This window comes from Cynocephalus volans, chromosome 9, assembly GCF_027409185.1.
Source record: "Cynocephalus volans isolate mCynVol1 chromosome 9, mCynVol1.pri, whole genome shotgun sequence".
NCBI lineage: Eukaryota > Metazoa > Chordata > Mammalia > Dermoptera > Cynocephalidae > Cynocephalus > Cynocephalus volans.
The window spans coordinates 1,797,558-1,819,000 of record NC_084468.1 but is presented as its reverse complement, the minus strand read 5'-3'; the positions used below and the strand labels follow the sequence as shown (position 1 = coordinate 1,819,000).

The 21,443-nt window shown below is 41.8% G+C and overlaps 1 protein-coding gene across 1 annotated transcript in view; it reads left to right on the top strand.

The window, feature by feature from the left end:
* The window catches only part of POLN (DNA polymerase nu), a 143,362-nt gene that overhangs the window by 55,718 nt on the left and 66,201 nt on the right, over window positions 1-21,443 (top strand). Inside the window, exons 11-16 of the mRNA XM_063108507.1 lie at window positions 407-471; window positions 1,673-1,756; window positions 2,250-2,345; window positions 9,884-9,940; window positions 10,850-10,903; window positions 11,549-11,614. Of these exons, the coding sequence (XP_062964577.1) occupies window positions 407-471; window positions 1,673-1,756; window positions 2,250-2,345; window positions 9,884-9,940; window positions 10,850-10,903; window positions 11,549-11,614 (422 nt within the window). The remainder of the gene's footprint in view (window positions 1-406; window positions 472-1,672; window positions 1,757-2,249; window positions 2,346-9,883; window positions 9,941-10,849; window positions 10,904-11,548; window positions 11,615-21,443) is intronic.

Genomic DNA, 21,443 nt, shown 5'->3' with positions numbered 1-21,443 from the left:
AGTCCTGGGAACCTCCCTGCAACAACCTTTGCAGGGCTCTCTTCTGCCTTTGCCTCTGAGCCAGGTCCTGCTGGGCCTGTAGGAAAGCAGAGCAGAGCCTGGCACTCTCAGCCCAGCTGATCAGGGGCAACTTTACATTCAGAGTGTGCCAAGGGCCAGGCCATGGCTGCCAGTGCAGTCCCCATACCTGCTACCACCTCAAAGACTGGCTCTGCTCACGCTCCTTTTTCCTCGCTTGTAACCCAGGGTCCTGAGCGACCCTTTGCAGCAGCAGGCAGGCAGAGGGACTGAGTAATCGGGGCTTGCTGTCTGTGCTGACCCCATCAGGGAGGGAGGCACTTCAGTCTTTACTGAAGAGGATTTCCTGCTGCAATGCAAATGTGATCTGACGGGTTTTGTCTCACAGTGATGGAAAGCTACCACATTCGGGTGGACAAAGAAAAACTGGAGAGGACATCCGCCCTTCTTGCGGTAAGTTATTTCAGACTGTTGGTACTTGTCAGTGCTCTCCTGCATGATTGGTTGTTCCCAGCACCGGGTCTAGAGATTCTGCTGTTCATTGACCCTCCTTTGCCTGAGACTAGTGTTGACACCGTTCCCCTTCTCTCTGAGTCCTGCCTTGAAATGACTGAAACAGCCTCGCGTTTAGTGCAAGTGTGTGTGTGTGGGGGGGGGAGAAACATCACATCTAGTGGGCATGTGCAGGGTTGAAGCCTCACATCTAGCACGTGGGGTGTGGGGTGCACTGCATGGAGTGTACGTGGTCGGCAGGGGCGGGTGGTGTTCAGTGGATCCCCAGGGTCCTTCTGAAAAGGTAGGTTTTGTAAAAATGAGGACACTGCCCGCTACAGTTTCGTGAAGGAATTCTTGTGCTTCTTGAAAAATGAAAATACACAGAGATGTGCCCACCCTGGCTACATTAGACTTTTGTTTGTTTTTCTATTTAAAAGACAAATTTTAACAGACGTAAAAAATAGCGATTTTGGTGAGGACATAATGGCATCTTTTTATGGGTTTATTTCTATTTACCTGATTACTAATGAGGTTGAACAGCTTTTCATATCATCATTAGCTATTCAGAGTTTCTTTTTCTTTTTTCTTTTTTGGCAGCTGGCCAGTAAGGGGATCTGAGCCCTTGACCTTGGTGTTATAACACCATGCTCTAACCAACTGAGCTAACCAGCCAGTCCCTGGAGTTTCTTTTTTGTAAAGGAACTGTTCAAGTCTTTACCCATTTTCATATTCTCTCACTGATTTATAGGACATCCTGATATATTCTGGATAAGAGCCTATTACGGATACTTTCTCCTTTTCTGTCTTGTTTTATGTGGTGTTGGATCCCTTTTCTAGTCCTAGTATTGCTGGAGAATGTATTCTTCCTCTCCCTCATTTTGGTGTATTTTTTTTCAGTTTGTTTCCCTAGGTTTGGGGGACGGTGACTCTATGAGCCCGAGTATTCCACCACGAGTCTAAATATGTATTTTTTATAATCAACTATGTTACAATAAAATAAGTAAATAAAATATGTATTTTTAATGTCCATTTTGGTAAATTTGTAGATTATTTTTTATTCTATTAAGGGTTTTTGTTGGGAATTGTTTGATGAAGAAAAGTAATAATTTTAAATTGTGAAAATTGTTAATGAGATTAATTGTGTTTATCACATTTTCAGGCTCATCTCAAGGAATTGGAGCAAGAAGCCCATTTTGTTGCAGGAGAACAATTTCTTATAATGAGTAATAATCAGCTTCGAGAGGTAAAGCTAAATTTTGGCCCTTTCATAAATATATTTCTTAATCAGGAGTTAAAAGAAATTAAAGGGAGATTTATTTTTAATTTATAAATGTTATTCTATGTTGTTTGGTATGTAAGCTGTTCATGTTCTCTCACCAACGATGAACACGTTGAGATTGATTACTTCAAAGCCTTTACCTCTGAGAAAAGTACTAAATCAGAATTTATTTATTTATTTTTTTTGTCTTTTTCGTGACCGGCACTCAGCCAGTGAGTGCACCGGCCATTCCTATATAGGATCCGAACCCGTGGCGGGAGCGTCGCTGCGCTCCCAGCGCTGCACTCTCCCCAGTGCGCCATGGGGTCGGCCCCTAAATCAGAATTTAAATAGACAAGTTTTCTAACATCTCTTTGGGTATGTTTTCTCTTGCTGGTGGCTTTAACTCTGTTATAGTGCATTCTCTCTCTCTCAAGTCTGGCCTTCTCTTAACACATGGAAATTGCTCTTGTTGAAGATCCTCTTTGGCAAGTTGAAGCTGCACCTGCTGAGTCAAAAGAAGAGTCTTCCCAGAACGGGGCTGCGGGAACACCTGTCCATGTCAGAAGCCATGGTAAGATTCCAAAATCATCCTTTTTCTTTTTGAAATGATCGCCGTCTGAACCACATGTGAGCTGACTCTCAGACCCTTCTGAGCTTCCCTTGGAGGGTCCTCCCCTCGTGCTGGCAGCAGCCACCACAGAAGAGGTGTTTCCCACCCCAAGATTGCGCTCCTAGCTGTGGACCCAGGAGGAGAGACAGACAGTACACTTGTCCAGAAGCAATTAATTGGCTTGATTTCCTGCAAAGATAAGTTCATGGAGTTTTGTTCTTGAAGTGAAGTTCTTAGCAATCCAGTCATGACCTCTCTGTTTCATGTCCCTGAAAGAGACTGGAAGTGGGAAAGGTCATCAGTCTTCTCCTTTCCCCAAATGTGTTTTAGAGTATTTTAGCTACCCTTCCCTGAGAGAGGAATATATCTTTAAAAAGACAGGGAGCAGTGAGATTCTCCTCTGTTGGGATGGTAGAGTGTAAGCCAATATTCAGAAGCCATTAAGTAGTTTCACTGAGAGGACGCAGAGTGGAGGTCAGTAAGTAAGTGAACTCGTGTCGTTGTGGTGAGAACCAGCTCCTGGGGCTGCAGTTTGCACTTCCTGTGCCCCGTCTGACTTTGCAGCCGAGGAGCATCTCCTTCTAAGAAACCTCTCTGGCCGCTTTGCCTCGGCAGCACTGCGCTCCTTCTGCTCAGCTCAGCACCTTAGAGCGCTGCTTTCCTGGATCTGAGCTCACCGACTGTGCCCACCTGTGGCCCTCGTGTCCCAGGGGGAAGGAAGGCCTCCTGTGGAGGATTCTCTCCTAAGTGCACTTGGAACCGCCCTCCTCCAAATCCTGTTCTTCAAGCCTTCTTCACCTTAGCGAAGGGCCCCATCCTCCTCCCAGGTCCTTGGGAGCCATTACAGAGTAGCGAGTGAGAGCAGGGACAGCGGGTCAGCCACCATTACTTGACTGTTCTGTGCCTTAGTTTCCTGGTCTATGAAAGAAAGATAGTAGTAGGACTTCCCTACTGGAATCTTGTGAGGACTCAGTGAGTGCGTGTGTGTTGAACAGCACTTCGGACCATGCCTGGCACACAAGCTCCTGGAAAACCAGTGAGTGTTGGCTGTTACTGTTAGCCACTCCATCCAAACCCTGGGTGTGAGGCTGGCTGGTTAGCTCAGCAGGTTCGAGCACAGCCTTATAACCCCAAGGTCACAGGTTCAGATCCCTGGGCTGGCCAGCTGCCAAAACAAACAAACAAACTTGGGAGTCATCTTTGACTTTCTTTCACCCTCACCCACAGCAAGTCTCACAGTTGCTACCCTACAACATGTGCTGAGTCTGCCCCTCTCCCCATCTTTACTATCACCTCCATAGTCCTCTCTCACTTACTTTACTCCAAAACCTCCAACTAGTCTCCTGGCCTCCACTCTTACCCTTGCTGGTCATTCTTCACATCTAGGCAGGGTCAGCTTTTAAAAGTATTGGAAAAATCACATTGCTGCCCTGACCAAAACTTCCAGCGGCTTCCCATCGCACTTAGAATCAAACCCAACCTCCTGAATGCGTCCCCCGGGCCGTGGGCCTGGCTCTGCCCTTTCCCTGGCCCCTTTCCTCTGAACAGCCTGCTGCCCACGGCTCTCTGCACAGGCGTGTCCCTCGGTCCCCAGACTCTCACCACAGATTTTGCACACTGGCTCCTGATTGTCAGCTTAAATTTTGCCTCCAGAAGACCTTCTCTGGTCACCTAGACTATAGCAAGACCCCAGTTGTTACCTGTTTCTTTACCTAGATTTATTTTCTGCACACAACTAACCATTACTTAAAGTTATCTCAGGCATTTGTTTGCTTATTCCACTAGAATGTAGGAATCACAGACCTCACTTTTTTCCCGGAATTAATACGGCCTAAAACTAGTCCCTAGTGGGGCTGAGCTAAATGCCCACAGTTTGTTTGTGAGCACTGGGGCAGCAGGTGGTTCCTGAGAGCAGCACTCTGTCCTGCTGGGTCAGCCCAGCACAGCAGGTGTGGCAGTGAGCCTGAAGCACCAGCAGTGGGTGCTGCCTGGAAAAGCCACACGCCTCCTGTCCTGGCACCAGCTGGCACTGTCGCCCTTCCCTACACAGCTCCCTGCCCTCTGCAGACAAGCAGCACTGTGAGAAAGGAAGTCGGACTCTCTTCTGGTTCTGATGTGTTTTCTTGTAGACAGAATTAAGACAAGGACTTCCACGACGAGACTCATTTTTTTCCACAAAGACATGATTGACATAAGTCATATTGTCCTCACTTATTTGCTGACAAGTCATGCTATTCATTCTGTGCACTTAAAAAAGTTTAACTTTTACTACATGTCTGTGGTTCTAAATTCAAAGTTAAGATTCCTTCTTGCTACTTTTCTTACCCTTCTTGTCCCCTTCCCATCCAGCAGATGGACTGGTGTCCAGGCAACACACACGGATTCATTACTGCCCACCTCTCCTGCTAGACTTAGCTGCAGCTGGGCGTGGGCTTCTCTCTGTTCCTGGGTATTCCCCCTGCTTGGCACCGTGGCTGGGGTATAGTGCACACTCAGTAAATCTCAAATGAATCCCTCAGGTTTTGATATGCACTGCTTTTTTATCATTGTTTAATTTCACATATTTTCTCATTTCCATTATGATTCTTCTTTGACCATTGAGTTGTTTGGAAGTGTGTTCTAAAATTTCCAAGTGTGTGAGGGGTTACCAGATATTTTTTGTTATTTACTTCTAAATTAAATGTGCCACAGTCGGAGAACACGATCTGAACATCATCAGTTCTTTGACACCGTCGGAGTTCACAGGTGCCCTCATGCGTGAAAGAGCGTGTTTCTTGCACCTGTGCAGGTGATGTTCCAGAGACCTGTGGCATCAAGCTAGAGGGTTTTTTCCCACTTGCTCCTGCCAAGGAGTAGTGGGAGTTTCCTCCTCTCAGTAGACACACGAGGAATGGGGAACAAGGGTCCTTCTTTCACAGACCTAAGGAGGCTTTGGTGTTGTTTTCTCCAGCGAAGTCACATGTTCTCAGAACATAATCAGGGGCTCGAGCACTGGGAAAGTGGTCCAGCCTGGGGTAACAATCCAGGTTTGCTGGGTTGCAGGTAGCCCGGACCAGCCACTCATCATGTCTGGGTTTGCTTCTCAGAGCCCTGGGCTAACTGAAGTGACAGGGGTCTCCAGGTCACAATGTGTACCGACCCCTCTACTGGGTGTCTAGTATGTGACATGCATCCTGCTAGGCTTTGGGATGCAGATGTGAACAGGACATGTATCTTCCCCAGTTTATTCAACAAGCATTTATTGTGGCCCTGGCTCTGTTAGACACTGTTTATAGCTTGGTGGGGAAAAGGTCCTTGTCCTTATAGACTATGTATTCTAGTAAGGAGCTGCATAAGTCAGGGTTCTGCAGAGAGACAGAACCAATAGGAGATACACGTATAGATATAGATATATGAGAAGGGATTCTTTTCGGTGGGGGTGGGGCAGCTGTCCCATACAGTAATCTGAACCCTTGGACCCTTGACCTTGGTGTTATTAGCACCATGCTCTACCAAGTGAGCTAACCAGCCAGCTTGAGAAGGGATTTACTAGGGGCATTGTCTCATGTGAATTCTAAGAAGAAGTCTAAGTCCCACAACAGGCCATCTGCAAGCTGGAGATCCAGAGATGCTGGTAGCGTGGCTCAGGCCAACTCTGGAAGCCTCAGAACCAGGGAAGTCAATGTTGTAATTATCAGTCTGAGGGCTGGCTGGTTACTTCAGTTGGTTAGAATGTGGTGTTGTAACTCTAAGGTCAAGGGTTCTGATCCCCATACTGACCAGCCGCCAAAAAAAAAGAAAAAAAGTTCTCAGTCTAATGCTGAAGGCCAAGAAGCCAGAGGGCTCTTAGGAAGTGCAAAAGCCGGAGTGCTTGAGTTCTCGTGTCCAAGAGCAGGACAATACGGGTGCCCAGCACGAGGAGAGAGAGAGCAAATTCACCTTTCTTCCATGTCTTTTCATGGCTTGGTAGCTCATTTCTTTTTAACGTTGAATACTATTTCAATGTCTGGATGTACCACATTTTATTTATCTATTCATCTACTGAAGGGCAAGTTTCCATGTTTTAGCAATTATGAATGAAGCAGCTATAAATATCTGTGCGTGGGATTTTGTGTGGATGTAAGTTTTCAGTTCATTTGGGTAAGGAACACAATTGCTGGATTGGATGGTAAGATTATGTTTAGTTTTGTAAGAAATGGCCAAACTGCTTTCCAAAGTGGCTGTACCATTTTGCATTCCCACTAGCAGTGAACAAGAGTTCCTGTTGCTCCATGTCCTCATCAGCTTTTGGTGTTGTCAGTTCTGGATCTTCACCACTCTTATAGGTATTAGAGATGTTTTTTAAAAATCACTCTTGTAGCTGGTCGGAGGATGGGGGAGACTAATTAGTAGGCTGTCGCTACAGTCCAGGGACAGGTATCGCTGCATTCCAGGTGATGCCGGGAAGATGCAGCGAAACAGGTGGATTTTCAGAGCATTTTTACAACAGGAAGACCTTCTGATACATTCCTGTGAGAAGGACGGTTTATGGGGGGTAGGTAAGTACTCAGTATTGGACATGTTAGGAGAGAAGTGTGCGTCAGACACTGACGAGTCACGTCTCACGGGCCGCGGGATCTGTGATGGAGCCCAGGATAAGTCCCGCACTGGAGACACACACTTGGAGGCTGTCAGTCACCCTGGCACAGTGGTCCTGTACCATGGCTTGAGACTGGGAAACACTGGTGCCCAGGCCCACAACTGACTCACTGAGCCGGGATCAGCCTGGGTAGCCTAGCCACAGGCCTGTTTTTGAAGCTGCTGCTGATCCTGATATGCGGCCAGGTCAGAAAGAGAGAGGCGCCAGTGAGAGATGACGGAGAGGCCAGGGTGAGAAAGGAGATTGAAAGAATGTGGTGTCAGAGTCCAGAGAACTTCTGATAAAGCCTGCAGAGTGCGGCCAGCTCACAGCACTCACTGTGATCACTGACCAACGTTCGGAGTACTTGGTACATAGTTTTATGTAATGAAACACTTAATTCTTTTCAAGTGTTCTCAGACTGCTCTAGTCAAGATATACAGGGAGACTTGGTTAGAAAGTTATTTTGTGAGCAAGATGTCGAGATAAGGAGAGCTAGATGATCTGAAGCAGTTTTCTTGGCAAAGTATTCTCACGCATTGTCACCCCCCTAGAGGTAGCTTTTCCAAGAAAACTGCAATTCTGTATTATGCTGAGGCAAGATTCCTCCCCGCCCGAGAGGTGCCAGCCTCTGAGGATGCCAGACTTGACTCCTGTTGATGTTTTCGTAGCTGTCGTGGCTCTCATGCCCTCAGTCTTTACTCAGAGACTGATGCAACTCAGTGCTTTACACTGTTGCATTGAAAGCATATTGTCAGTTCTCCGCAAGTTAACCCACAGATTCTCAACAATCCTAATCAAAACCTTGGTACCGTTTTTTTTTTTTTTTTTGGTAGAAATTGACAAGCCCAGATCTATATGGAAATACAAAAACTGACAAGAACCAAGATAATCTTGAAACGGGGGGGCACTATTGGAGGACTTAGTCTATCAACTATCAAGACTAATTGTAAAGCAATAGGAATTAGTTAAGCAATACCATTTGGTGTTGACTCAAGGATAAACAAATAAACCAGTGGACCAAGATAGAAAATCCACGAACAGACCTTTATATGTGTGTATAAAACACATGATTTCTGACAGAGGCGATGTACAGAGCAGCAAGTCGGGAGGGCTCATTACGTAATAAGGGCCAGAGCATGTTAACCCCCACTTCACACTGTCCATAGCAATAACCTCCAAGTGATTTGTGTATCTCACTATAAAAAGCAAAACAGGAAAGACTGGAGGAGATACCATAAGGGAGTATCTTTAATACCTTGCAGTGGGTAGATTCTCAAAGAGGACACAGTATGCATCACTGTGAAGGGAAAGATGGATAAACTGTACGACAGTAAAACTAAGGCTCTCCACTTATGAAAAGACGCCAACCACTAAACGAGTAAACATGCAGGCCACGTAAGGGGAGAAGATATTTCCAATAAATATAACTGACCAAAAAACCCCTGTCCAGAATAACAAATTCCTACAATTCAATAAGAAAAACACATACAAACCAATTTTTTTAAATGAGCAAAATACACGAACTGGGGGTAAATGAAAGAAGAAATATACTTAGTCAATAAATAGATGAAGACTGTTCAATGTTATTAGTCACTGGGGAAATATGAGGGTTCTTCAAAAAGTGTATGGAAAGATATGTATATGTTTTAATTCCACTTTTTCACAAACTTTTTGAAGTACCCTCATACAAATTAAAACCACAGTGAGATATCACTTCTCATTTACCAGAACAGCTCACATTAAGACCAACGATCACATGCATTGACAAAGAACTTTCATGTGTTGCTGGTAGGGGTATAAACTGGTATGTTACTTTGAAGAACTAGCGCTAACTCTGCTGCAGTTGACCCAGCAATTTCACACCCCTTTGTGTATATGTTCAACAGAACTGTGGACACATGCCAACTAAAATCTGTGTACCAGAATGTTCATAGCAGCGTTATTCATAACAGTGCCGAAGTGGAAAATCCCATATATCCATCAAGGGTGGAATGGATAACTAATCGTCCTACATTCATGCAATTGAATAATACACAGCAGTACAAATAAATTAAATACTGCCTCATACAACAGTGATGAACCTTAAAACCATGATTTTGAACAAAAGAAGGCACACACAGAGTACCTATTGGTATGAAGTTCAAAAACAGGAAAAAGTAGCCTGTGATTGTAGAGGTCAGTGATATTACCTCTGGGGGAGGAGCGAGGACCTGTGGAAAGCAGCACGTTCCATCTCTTGATGTGGGTGGCTATTACACAAGTGTGTTCACATTGTGATAATTCATCAAACTGTTCTTGTGATCTTTTGCTCTCCTGTATGTATATTTTGATTTTTAAAGTTAACTTAACGGGCCGAGCCCGTGGCACACTCGGGAGAGTATGGCACTGGGAGCACGGCGACGCTCCCGCCGCGGGTTCAGATCCTATATAGGAATGGCTGGTGCACTCACTGGCTGAGTGCCGGTCACGAAAAAGACAAAAAAATAAAAAATAAAAATAAAGTTAACTTAAGCTATAATCATACTCCAGTGTTACTTCCCTGAAATTATGCCCAGATAATTGTGATTCAAATGTTGGGTGTTTCTGAACTATTGAGTTACATGTTTGTAGGCAATTTCTTGAATGGTATTTTACATGTCCTGGATTTAGATTTCACAAATTTAATCTTAAGAGGAATCTTATTTCCAAGCTCGTGTGAAGTACTTTTAGCTCCCAAGTGGACAACAAAATGATTTCATAGGAGTTAGGATTGAGAGACTTGCTAAACTGAGTTTATAGTAAATCTTTATTTTGGAAAATATGCTCAATTACCAGGACTCTCCCCAGCTGAAAATAAGTGTTTGAAATGTTAAAATAAAATGAAGGAATTACATTGGTGCAATTTATTTTCATTTTTTAGTTAACTGCTCTGCAAGACCTTCATCCATTACCCAAGATAATTTTGGAATACAGGCAGGTAAGTTAACTTTTTTTTGTAAGTAACTTGGTGGTAAAGGGGAACCGTATGGCCCTCTCTCTGCGAACAGAAATCTGTAGTCGCGGGAGTCGCCCTGACAGTGTTCTAAAGGGTGTATAATTCTCCCAGGCTGACCTCACATTAGCGCTGGCTACTTGCACCCCAACATGGTGTACTCAAGTATCCAATCAACTCCGCTCCACGTTGTGAATCTGAGGGGTTATAAATGGAAGGAGCCTACGGAAAGTTGGGAAGAAAATACCCAGAGTGTAATTACTTTGTGGCTAGTGTGGAGGAGGCTTCTATCAGGGCTGAGTTCAGAGACCTCCCACGACGGCCCCTCCCCTGGTTTCCAGGCCTGGCGAGGCTGCCACACAGCAGCGTTCCGCATCCTGTGCACATTCACCAGCTGGCTGACTGCCCCTCCCCCTTTCTCTGCCCATACACCTGCCATTTACTTCAGAAATCTGTTTTTCCTGAGCCATGATGATAACTTTTGCCATCACCCGTACCACCAGTACTGTTATTTACTAAGCCTGTGGCTGCTGTCTCTGTACCACACCATACCAGGCTGGCCCCTTCTTCCGAGAGAAATGTAAGGATTGGGAGAGAACTAAAAAGGGGACACTAGATCAGGGGTATTTGCTTGTTTATCTATCTCTGCAACCTTTCTGTCAATCTAGAATTATTCCAGAATAATCTATGTATTTTGAAAAGGTGGGGTGACATTTTTCTCTGTGGGCCAGTGTTATTTAATCCTGGTTCCAGCTCAAGTCATTTCAGGGCTTCCTAGAGTCACCAAAGGTCATAGCAGCACATGCCCAGCACTGTGTGAAGCACTGCTCTGATGTTTGTTCCTATTTAAGTACTTAAACAAAAAAAGTAATTATTCTTGTCTATGTAATTTAGGTTCGTAAGATCAAGTCAACCTTTGTAGATGGATTACTAGCTTGCATGAAAAAGGTAACTGAAGCTTTTAAGAAAAAGATATTGTGATTAGGAATATGGTTTATATATGAGTTCAGATATACATAGAACTTTTATAATTTTAATAAATGGCAAAATAATCTAATATTCTTGAAACTATAAGCCATGATTTGTTATTTGGTCTCCTTATAGCACAGGTTGATGTTATACCTAACAGTTTTATGTTTATACGGAAGCTTTACAGCTTCCTGCTTTCCAATCTGTTATTAAATCTCTTTTCTGAAATCACTTGGGGTAGATGCTGTTGTGTTAGTTCACACCAGAGGTGACTGCAGCCAGAGGTGTTCTGTGACTTGTTTGAGAGCACACAGCAAGGGACAGAACCTGTCACACATAGTCCCACCCATAGCCCACACACATGGTTTGTAAGTGACATAAGACCTACACGTCCTAGTACAGCTTCTCCATGGGTTACAGGGAAACCTCCTTCTCCACGCATCACCCATCACTTGTCAGGATTGTAACCCCCAAGGATATTTTGGGGCTGGGAGTTTAGGGCCACCAGCCCGTTGACTTCGGGAGGAGCAGCAAGTGTTGTGTGTTGTAGGTGAAGGGTCTAGCATGTTTTTGGCTTCACGTAGAATTGCCAGAGTTTAACCTGATTCTTTTTAACTGAAAAAGGGCTTCATTTCCTCTACCTGGAATCAAACTGGAACTGTGACTGGAAGACTTTCAGCCAAGCATCCTGTAAGTTAGTGCTCTTTGTTAAATGCCAATTCCCATGCCTCCCAATTGAAGTTTGCCCAGACGTGTGTTTGCATTTCCATTTCCAAGAGGGAACCTCACACTGATGAATTATGTTTTATTCTGTTTATTTATTGCACTAATATTTATTTAGGACCTACTATGTTCTGGGAACACAGCAGGGGAACAAGACATATGTTTCCCCTTCTCATGAGGTGCTAAGCTAGTGAGAGAATTCTCCACACCCAGAAGTCCATGCACTCTGGCACCAAAGGCAAGAAAGACCCAGTTCCCCCTTCCCCTCTTCCTTAGCAGATTTGTGCTGGACAAGTGGCTTCTGATTTCCATAAATGTGTGGAAATATCTGAAGCTCTGATGACCACCTTCATTTTTTGGTTGTTGTTGAAGACTGTCTCTTTAATAACATGTGACCCAATTAACTTCTTAAATGGATTAATATTTTTGAATTTAAAAAAACTCATTACTAGTTTCTCATTACAGAAAAGCTCCTTAAATACAGAAAGAAATATAAACTAATAAAAGTCTCCTGTTACCCCACCATGCAGAGCTAACTGTGGCTAAGATCCTGGTGTCTACCTTTCCATACTGTTTTGCTAAGCACATGTGTCTTTTTTCCTGGCTGCATTTAGCTTTTTCTCTTTATCACTAGTTTTGGGAAATTTAATTAGGATATGCCTTGGTGTAGTTTTTTCATGTTTCTTGTGTTTGGGGTTCCCTGAGTTTCTTGGATATGTGTGGTTATAGTTTTCATCACACTTGGAAAATTATTGGTGATTATTTATTCACATACTTTTTTATGCCCCTTGTTCTGTCTTCCCTCTTTTGGGGATTGCACTTATAATCACATATATTAGGTTGCTTGAATTTGTCCCTCAGCTCACTGGAACTTGTCTTTCTTCTTTACCTTGGATTTTTTCCTGTTTTAATTTGGATAGTTTCTATTACTATATCCTCTAGTTCACTAATCTTCTCTTTTGTCATGTTGAATCTGTTGTTAATCCCATCAAGAATACTTTTTATATTAGACATAATTTTTATTTCTAGAAATTCAATTTGGATTTTTTTTATATCTTCCATGTCTACTTAATTTTTAAAATATATTGAATGCAGTTATAATAATTATTTTAGTGTCCTGTCTGCTAACTCTAACATCTGTATCCATTATGGATTAATTTCAATAGATGATTATCTTCATTATGAATTCATTTCCCTGCTTCTTTGTATGCCTAGTAATTTTTGTTTGAATGCCAGACATTGTGGATTTTGTAATGTTATGTGATGAGTCTTTTTGCACTCCCATAAGTATTCCTGAGCTTTGTTCTGCGATGAGTTAAGTTACATGGGAACAGATTGTTCCTTTCTGGTCTTGCTTTTATGATTTGTTAGGCAGGTCTAAGGAAGTGCTTCATCTAAAGCCAACTATTCCCCACTCCTGAGGAAAGACCTTCTTGTGTATTCTACCTAATGTCCCATGAATTATAATCTTCTCGAGATTGGCTGCTAGGAACAGGTCCTATTCCTGGTCTTATGTGACTACCAGGAATTGTTCTCTAATCCTTTTGGATGTATTTTTTCCAGCCATTGGTACTTTCCTCACATGAATGCACTAATCAGTTCTCTGCTGACTACTCAGCTCTCTGATGCACTCAAGAAAAGTGATGATTTTATAGATTATCTGGATTTTCCTCTCTTTTAAGGTGGGAGAAGTGTTCTTTTCAACTGTATACATCCCAAGCAAAAATTGAAATTCCAATTTAGTAATTTATAACTCATCTAAAACTCTACATTCTTTATGTTCTCCTAGCATTGGAATAGTTTATTAATCCATATTTGCTTTACCACCTCAGTGTGGTGTCACTTCTAAACACTTCCTGTACTTCCCCAATGCTTATTACTGTGTGTTGTGATAGCCTGTTTACTTCAGTTTACCCTGCTGTGTTGTAAATTCCATGAGAACAGGAACCTTTCCTGCCTGCCTCACTGACATCCCCAGGCCTGGCTCTGTACCTGGAGCATGGTAGGCACCAAGTCTTTATTGAATGGAAAACTGGATGTGTGATGTACTCATGAGTTGTCTTCCAATGTCTCAAAGTCATCTGGTTTGAGATCATCATCAAGATTGTGGTGTGTTGACATTTGGGGCCAATTCTCTTCCCATGCAGAAATCTGACACTCTTCACCCTAGGCATGAGTTGGTCATGAGGTCTTTGGTTTCTCTAAAGTCTCCTCTTCCTCAATTCAGATACTTTAGGGTTCATACCTGTCAATCCTGGTTTTGTATGTCCCTCTTAAAACTTCCATATTTTTCACAAGGGCCTTCTCCTGGGAAGGTGCTAAGGACCTCTGTTCTCATTGCACTTGTCAGGAGCTAGATTGCTACTATCCAATACCTCCTTATCACGTGTAGCTCTAGATGTCCCTTCTAATGTTTCTACATCAGCAGGGCCATTTTGTCAATGTCCTCATTTCGCTGAAGCACCATTCATGTTACTGGCTCAGAATTGATCAACATTATATAATTCAAAATATCTGACTTCTTACATGGTATTTTTATAAATTCTTTAATATCCTGAGTTTTCATTTTCTTCTGGGTTAGTATCTAACTTTTTAAAAAGTTATAGTTATATTAATTGGAAATGTTAAAATCCAGGAAATGTTAAATCCTGGAAATGTTAAAATTGGAAATGTTAAATCCATTATTTAACTGGATTTCTGCTTTGGTTCGTTTGTTAGTGAATCTTTTTCCCCCTTAGTTTTCTTTAATTTTTGTACTGTTTATGTCCAGTGTTTCATTAGCATGTTTCTACTTGCTTTTTAGTATCTAGCTGGGTTGGTATTAATTAACATTGTATTGTATTATGGTAATGCTTGGACATAATTTGTGATTCCGTCCCGTGTGCCATTCCTCGCCCTCATGCCATTGCTCTTGTTACCTCTGCTCAGATGCTTTTTCTGCCTCTAGATCCCTGAACACATCTTCCAGCCAATTCTTCTTTGCCTGGTTACTGTCTGTCATTTCTTCTGGTTTCAACTCAGAGGACATGTCCTCAGAAAACCTTATTTGACCCCTCCACCCCAGTCCCTCTGCCCCTACAAAGTTCAGTTAGATGCCCCTTTTCATCTGAAAATGGTATGGAGCCTCATGTGATGAACATCTGGGTATCATCCAGTTTAAGAGCTTAAACATTGCTTGGGCACATTTAAAGCTCCTGTTCATCCTAAATCAAGATGTTTTCCTTTTCTATCCCAAATTTAGTGTTTCTCATTCCATTTTAATGCTCACTACACACACACAAACACAAACACACACGGGGTCTTTAAAAAGTTCTTGAAAAGATTCATTATCTTTTAATTCCATTTTTCTACAAACTTTCTGAAGTATCCTCATGTGTGCTTGTTTCCTTAAATATATATATTTACTTAAATAATAGACATCACTTTTTTGCTATTTTGAATTTTTTATAAATGGTAGAGTATTACTTATCTTTATACAATTTTCTGTCTTCATTCCATATTATGTTTTTGAGATTTATCCATGTTGACAGAAGTAGCTCTAGTTCATTCATCTTGACTGCTACATAGCATGTCATTGTGTAAATATACTAGATTGTTTCCAACTTTTCACAATTAAAAACAGTGCTGTGAGAAAAAAAAATAATGGTATGATGAATATCCTTGGTCACATGCAAGGGTTTCCCTAGCGCGTCCAGAGTGTTCCCTAGTACTGTCAGGCGACAGTAGGGCATGCTGGTGTTCAGCTCTCCTGATACCACCAAGCGCTCTCCAAGCAGGTGGACTGACACACTCTTAACTACAGTTTGGGATAGATCTCACTGTCCTGCAGACTCCACCACACTTGGCATTACCCGACTTTTTCACTGCTGCCAGTCTGACGAGTGTGAATTAGTATCTTATTGTGGTTGTTTGCATTACCTTAATTACTAATGAGGGTAAGTGTATTTTCATGTTTATCGATCACTTAAGTTTCTTCAGTGACTTGCCTGATTATCCCCTTTGCCTATTTTCAATTTAATGGTTTGTGTTTTTCTTATTGATTTGTGAAAGTCCTTTATATATTACGGATGCTCACCCACATCAATATCTTTTCCTAGAGTGTGGTTTGTTTGTTATTTTCATGTCAAATCCTATGTGTTTGATTTACAGATGTCTTTTATTTTAGTATCATCAAATTTGTAGTCTTTTTGGTTTTGGTTTGTGCTTTTTTGTATCTTGTTTAAGGAACCCTTCCTTACATAAAGATACTCAACATATCTTTTGGTAGTTTTAAAGTTTTGCTTTTTACTTGGGTCTTTAATCCCCTTGGAATTTGTTGTTTATAAAGGTATGAGGTAGAGATCTGATTATTTTTCTGTTTAGGTAACTGGTTGTTATAACTATTGTTATTGTAAGAACTTACAATAATTTTTAATGCCTTTGTCATATAAGAATTTTCATAAATGCATGGGTCTGTTTCTAGGCTCTCAGTTCTGTGTCCTTGGTCTATTTGTCAATTCTTACACATTCTTAATTTACTATAGTTTCATTATAGATGTGTATTCCCAGAGCATCTGCCACTTAACGCTGTAATGTCACTACTCCCTTGCTAGTGATCGCCTTTGCTCTACTGTAGGCTGTTTGAGTCTTTTCAACATTTTATCCCAAGAAACGAGCACTGTGTCTACCATATGATAGGTAGTCACTAAATATTATTGAAGGAAAGAGTAAAATCAGGGACTTAAGTCTTAATTATCAAGTGCTAAATATAAATTATTTTAAGTGCTAATGTATTATTGGGAGGAAAACTTTTTAGGAAAAAAATGTACAGTATTAGTTCTAATGACTTATCTTCATTAGATAAGGAATTTCCTCCAGTAATTCACATAGCATGTAAATATTAATTATGTGGAGGTTGTGTGTGTGTGTGAAGAACTAGCATTTTTCATAAAAGATGACACATGGTAGGATTTTGATGAATACAATGAATTAATTCTAGTTAAGAGAGTCTTCTTTAGATTTTTAATAGTGAATATATTTTATAGAAGACCCTCTTATAATTTCAACAAAAATTATTATTTTTCAAAAGATTATATATTTTTTGTTTGTTTTTGGCAGCTGGCTGTTACAGGGATCCGAACCCTTGACCTTTGACCTTGGTGTTATAACATCCCAGTCTAACCAGCTGACCGGCCAGCCAAGAATATATTTAAAATATCATGGGCCAAGCCCGTGGGGCACTCGGGAGAGTGCGGCGCTGGGAGCGCAGTGACGCTCCCGCCGAGGGTTCGGATCCTATATAGGAATGGCCAGTGCACTCACTGGCTGAGTGCCGGTCACGAAAAAGACAAAAAAATATATATATCTGATATATTTTTAAAAGGTACTAAGTTCTCCATGGGCAATTTATCACCACCTGATGCTCATAGGCATGAATGGCAATTTTGTTTTGAAGGACGTCTGGGTTGTTTCGAGTTTGGGGCTATTACAAATAAAGCTGCTATAAACATTTATGTATCGGTTTTTGTATGAACTTGAGTTTCATTTCTCTGGGATAAGTGCAAACGAGTGCAACTGTGGGATCATATATTTTTTAATATATTGCTGAGTCCTATATGCTAATAGTTTAAAAGAATTTTTGTGTGTACATTCATGAGAAATATTGATCTGTATCTAGTTTTAGTATCAGGGTAAAATTAGTTTCATAAAATGAATTGGGAAGTCTCCTCTTGTATTTTCTGGAAGACATTGTGTGGAATTAGTGTTAACTCTTCTTTAAATATTTGATAAAATCCTCTAATAAAATTATCTGGGCCTAGAGATTTCTTTCTGAAGAGCTTTTAAATTATGAGTTTAATTTTCTTAATAGTTATAGGGGTGTTCATATTATCTGTTTCGTATTGGGTGAGTTTTGGTAGTTTGTGTTTTTGAGGAATCGGTCTGCTTTGTCACAGTTGTGGAATTGATGTGTGTGTAGCATTCTCTTATCTCTTTGATGTCTGTAGAGTCTGTAGTAATATTCCTTGTTTCATTCCTGATACTGATCATTTGCATCTTCCCTTGTTTTATTTGTGAATCTAGTGAGTTTTGTCAATTTTATCATTCTTTTCAAATAAACAGCCGTTTCATTAATTTTCTCTATTATCTTCCTGTTTTCAATTTATTGATTTCTATTCTTTATTTTTTTCCTTTCTACTGCTTTATTTGAGTTTATTTTGCTTTTCTTTTTCTAGGTTCCTGAGGTGGGAGCTTAGATTATTGCTTTGAGACTTCTTCTTTTTTCTCATGTATGCATTGCTAGTGCTGTAAATTTCCCTCTCAGCATTGCTCTATAAATTTTGATATGTTGTATTTTGTCAAAGAAAAATTGTAGCAGGCAAAGATGAGTTTGCTCCATACTATCGCAGTAGGAGAGAGAGATTGAACTCAACCCCAAATATAGCAGGGGCATCTGGGGATTCACAGCCAATGGGCAGTGTAAGGGGTCAGTGCATAGAAAATTACCAAGAGAAATTTACTGTTAAACTACTTGCTAAATTTGCTAAGCTGGCCACAGTTTTTTCTGCAGTGTTTGGCTGAAGTAGTACAGTTATTGTCTAAAAGTTTTCTGTCTTCCCAGGCTGCCCTTTTCCTGGTCTTTTGGCTACTGAGAGTGGGCTTTCTTTTTAAAATTTATTATTATTTTAAAATTTTTACTTCCAGTCAAGATGGCAGAAGAGATGGTCCCTAGCGTCACTCTCTCCCACAAATCAACCGATTTAAACTATAAAAACATAACATCAAGTGCATATGGAACGGGGAAACGTCCAGCGGGGGAGGTAGAAGCTCTGCAGAAACCACATGCCGTGTGGGGCTACCGTCACACCATCCGGCAGATAGGCTTCACTACCGCCACCTGGCTCCATTCCCAGCCCAGCCCAGTGCGCACAGAGTGGGGAGACGTCTGGCAGGGGAGGCGGAGGCTCCGCAGAAACCACACACTCTGTGGGGCCGCCCCTGCGTGATCCAGCAGGTAGGCTTCACCGCAGGCACCCAGCTCCATTCCCAGCCCGGCCTAGTGAGCTCGGAGCAGAGAGACGTCCGGCAGGGGAGGCGGGAACTCCACGGGGACCACGCTGCTGCCGCACGATCCAGCAGCCCGGCACAATGCGTATGGAGCACAGAGTCATCCAGCAAGGGATAAAGAAGCTCTGTAGAGTCCACACACCCTGTGGGGGGGCCGACGCAGCGTGATCCAGCAGCAGGTAGGCTTCACCGCTGCCACCCGGCTCCATCCCAAGCCTGGACTAGCGCACACAGGGAGACATCCTGCAGGGGAAGGAAAGACATCCTGCAGGGGAAGGGGAAGCTCTGCAGAGACCACATGCTCTGCAGTGCCTCGGTGCATCCCAGCAGCCCGGGCCAGAGCGCACAGAACAGGGAGAAGTCCAGCACGGGAGGTGGACGCTCAGCAGAGAACACACACCCTGCGGTACCACCCTGTGATCCAGCCGCCTGGCAGAGTCCAAGCTGACCAGAGTGGTGGCTCCCCGGAGAGGCCCAAGACCCAAGGCAACCACACACACAAGGCACTAGTGGCCAACTGAGCAGTCACTGAAGTAGCCATACCAAATTGGCAACCACAGCAACATCTTAGTCAGTCAATAGTGTCAAACCTGTGGACTGTGAAACCCGTTGGCACAATGAATAAACATCAAAGGAAAGATACCAGAAATACGAAAAATCAAGAAAGTACACCACCAAAGGATAATAACTCTCAAGCTCTAGATCCTATAGAACAAGAAGCCCTTGAAATGACTGACAAGGAATTTCGAGTGATAATTCTAAGGAAACTGAATGAGATACAAGAAAACTCAGCTAGACATCATGATGAAATGAGAAAAAGTATACAGGACCTGAAAGAGGAAATGTACAAGGAAATCAATGTCCTGAAAAAAAATGTAGCAGAACTTGCCAAACTGAAGAAGTTATTCAGCAAAATAAAAAACACAACCGGAGAGTTTAACGAGCAGGCTTGTGGAAATTGAAGAGAGAACCTCTGAACTTGAAGATGGGCTGTTTGAAATAACACAAGCAGACAAAAAAAGAAAAAAGAATCAAAGGCATTGAAGAAAATCTGAGAGAGATATCAGACAACCTTAAGCACTCAAATATCCGAGTCATGGGTATTCCAGAAGGGGAGGAAAAAGGAGATTGCACTGAAAACATATTCAACAAAATAGTGGCAGAAAACTTCCCAGGTATAGGAAAAATCACAGATCTTCAGATCCAGGAAGCTCAACAATCTCCAAACATATTCAACCCAAAAAGGTCTTCTGCAAGACATGTTATAGTCAAATTGGCAAAACTCAAAGACAAAGAGAGAATCTTAAAAGCTGCAAGAGAGAAGCATCAAATCACCTATAAGGGAGCCCCAATCAGGCTGACATCAGACTTTTCATCACAAACCCTAAAAGCCAGAAAGGAATGGGATGATATATTCAAAATACTAAAAGACAGAGATTGTCAGCCAAGAATACTCTACCCCGCAAGGCTATCCTTCCGAAATGAAGGGCAAATAGTATATTTCTCAGACAAACGAAATGGCAGGAGTTCACCATCACACGACCACCCTTACAAGAAATTCTCAAGGGAGTACTGGGTTTGGTTCCTGAAAAATAACTACCACTGCTATAAAAACCCAAGAAAAATCAAATCCCACTAGTATAATAAAAATGGTATTCATGAAGAGAAAACAAACAAACAAAAAGGCTATCAACAACCTAAGGAACCAACAAACTCAGAAAACAAACAGTATATCAGAAAGCAAGGAACAAAAGATACCTAAGACAACCAAACAATAATCAATAAACTGCTAGGAATAAATCAACACTTTTCAATAACAACTCTTTATGTAAAATGCTTAAATTCCCCAATCAAAAGACACAGACTGGCTGACTGGATTAAAAAGGAGGACCCAACTATATGCTGCCTTCAAGAGACCCACCTCACCCATAAAGATTCACATAGACTATAAGAGTGAAAGGATGGAAAAAGATTTACCATGCAAACAGAAAAGAAAAACGACCTGGAGTAGCTATTCTCATATCTGACAAAATAGACTTTAAACTAAAACCATAAAAAGAGACAATGAGGGACACTACATAATGATAAAAGGACTGATCCATCAAGAAGACATAACAATCATAAATATATACGCACCCAATGTTGGAGCAGCCAGATTTATAAAACAAACTCTATTAGACCTAAGGAAGGAAATAGACACTAATACCATAATAGCAGGGGACCTGAACACCCCACTGTCAATATTGGACAGATCATCTAGGCAAAGAATCAGCAGAGAAACACAAGATCTAAACAATATTCTAGGCCAATTGGACTTGGCAGATATCTACAGAACATTCCACCGAACAACCTCAGAATATTCATTCTTCTCATCAGCACATGGATCATTCTCCAGGATAGATCACATATTAGGTCACAAATCAAGTCTCAACAAATTCAAAAAAATTGGAATTATCCCATGTATTTTCTCAGACCACAATGGATTAAAACTGGAAATTAATAACAAACGAAACTCTGGAAACTATACAAACACATGGAAATTAAACAGCATTCTACTTAATGACATATGGGTCCAAGAAGAAATCAAGCAGGAAATCAAAAAATTTATTGAAACTAATGAAAATAATGATACATCATACGAAAACTTGTGGGATACTGCAAAAGCAGTATTAAGGTGGAAATTTATTGCATGAAATGCTCACCTCAGAAGAGTGGAAAGATGGCAAGTGAACATCCTAACACTTCACCTTAA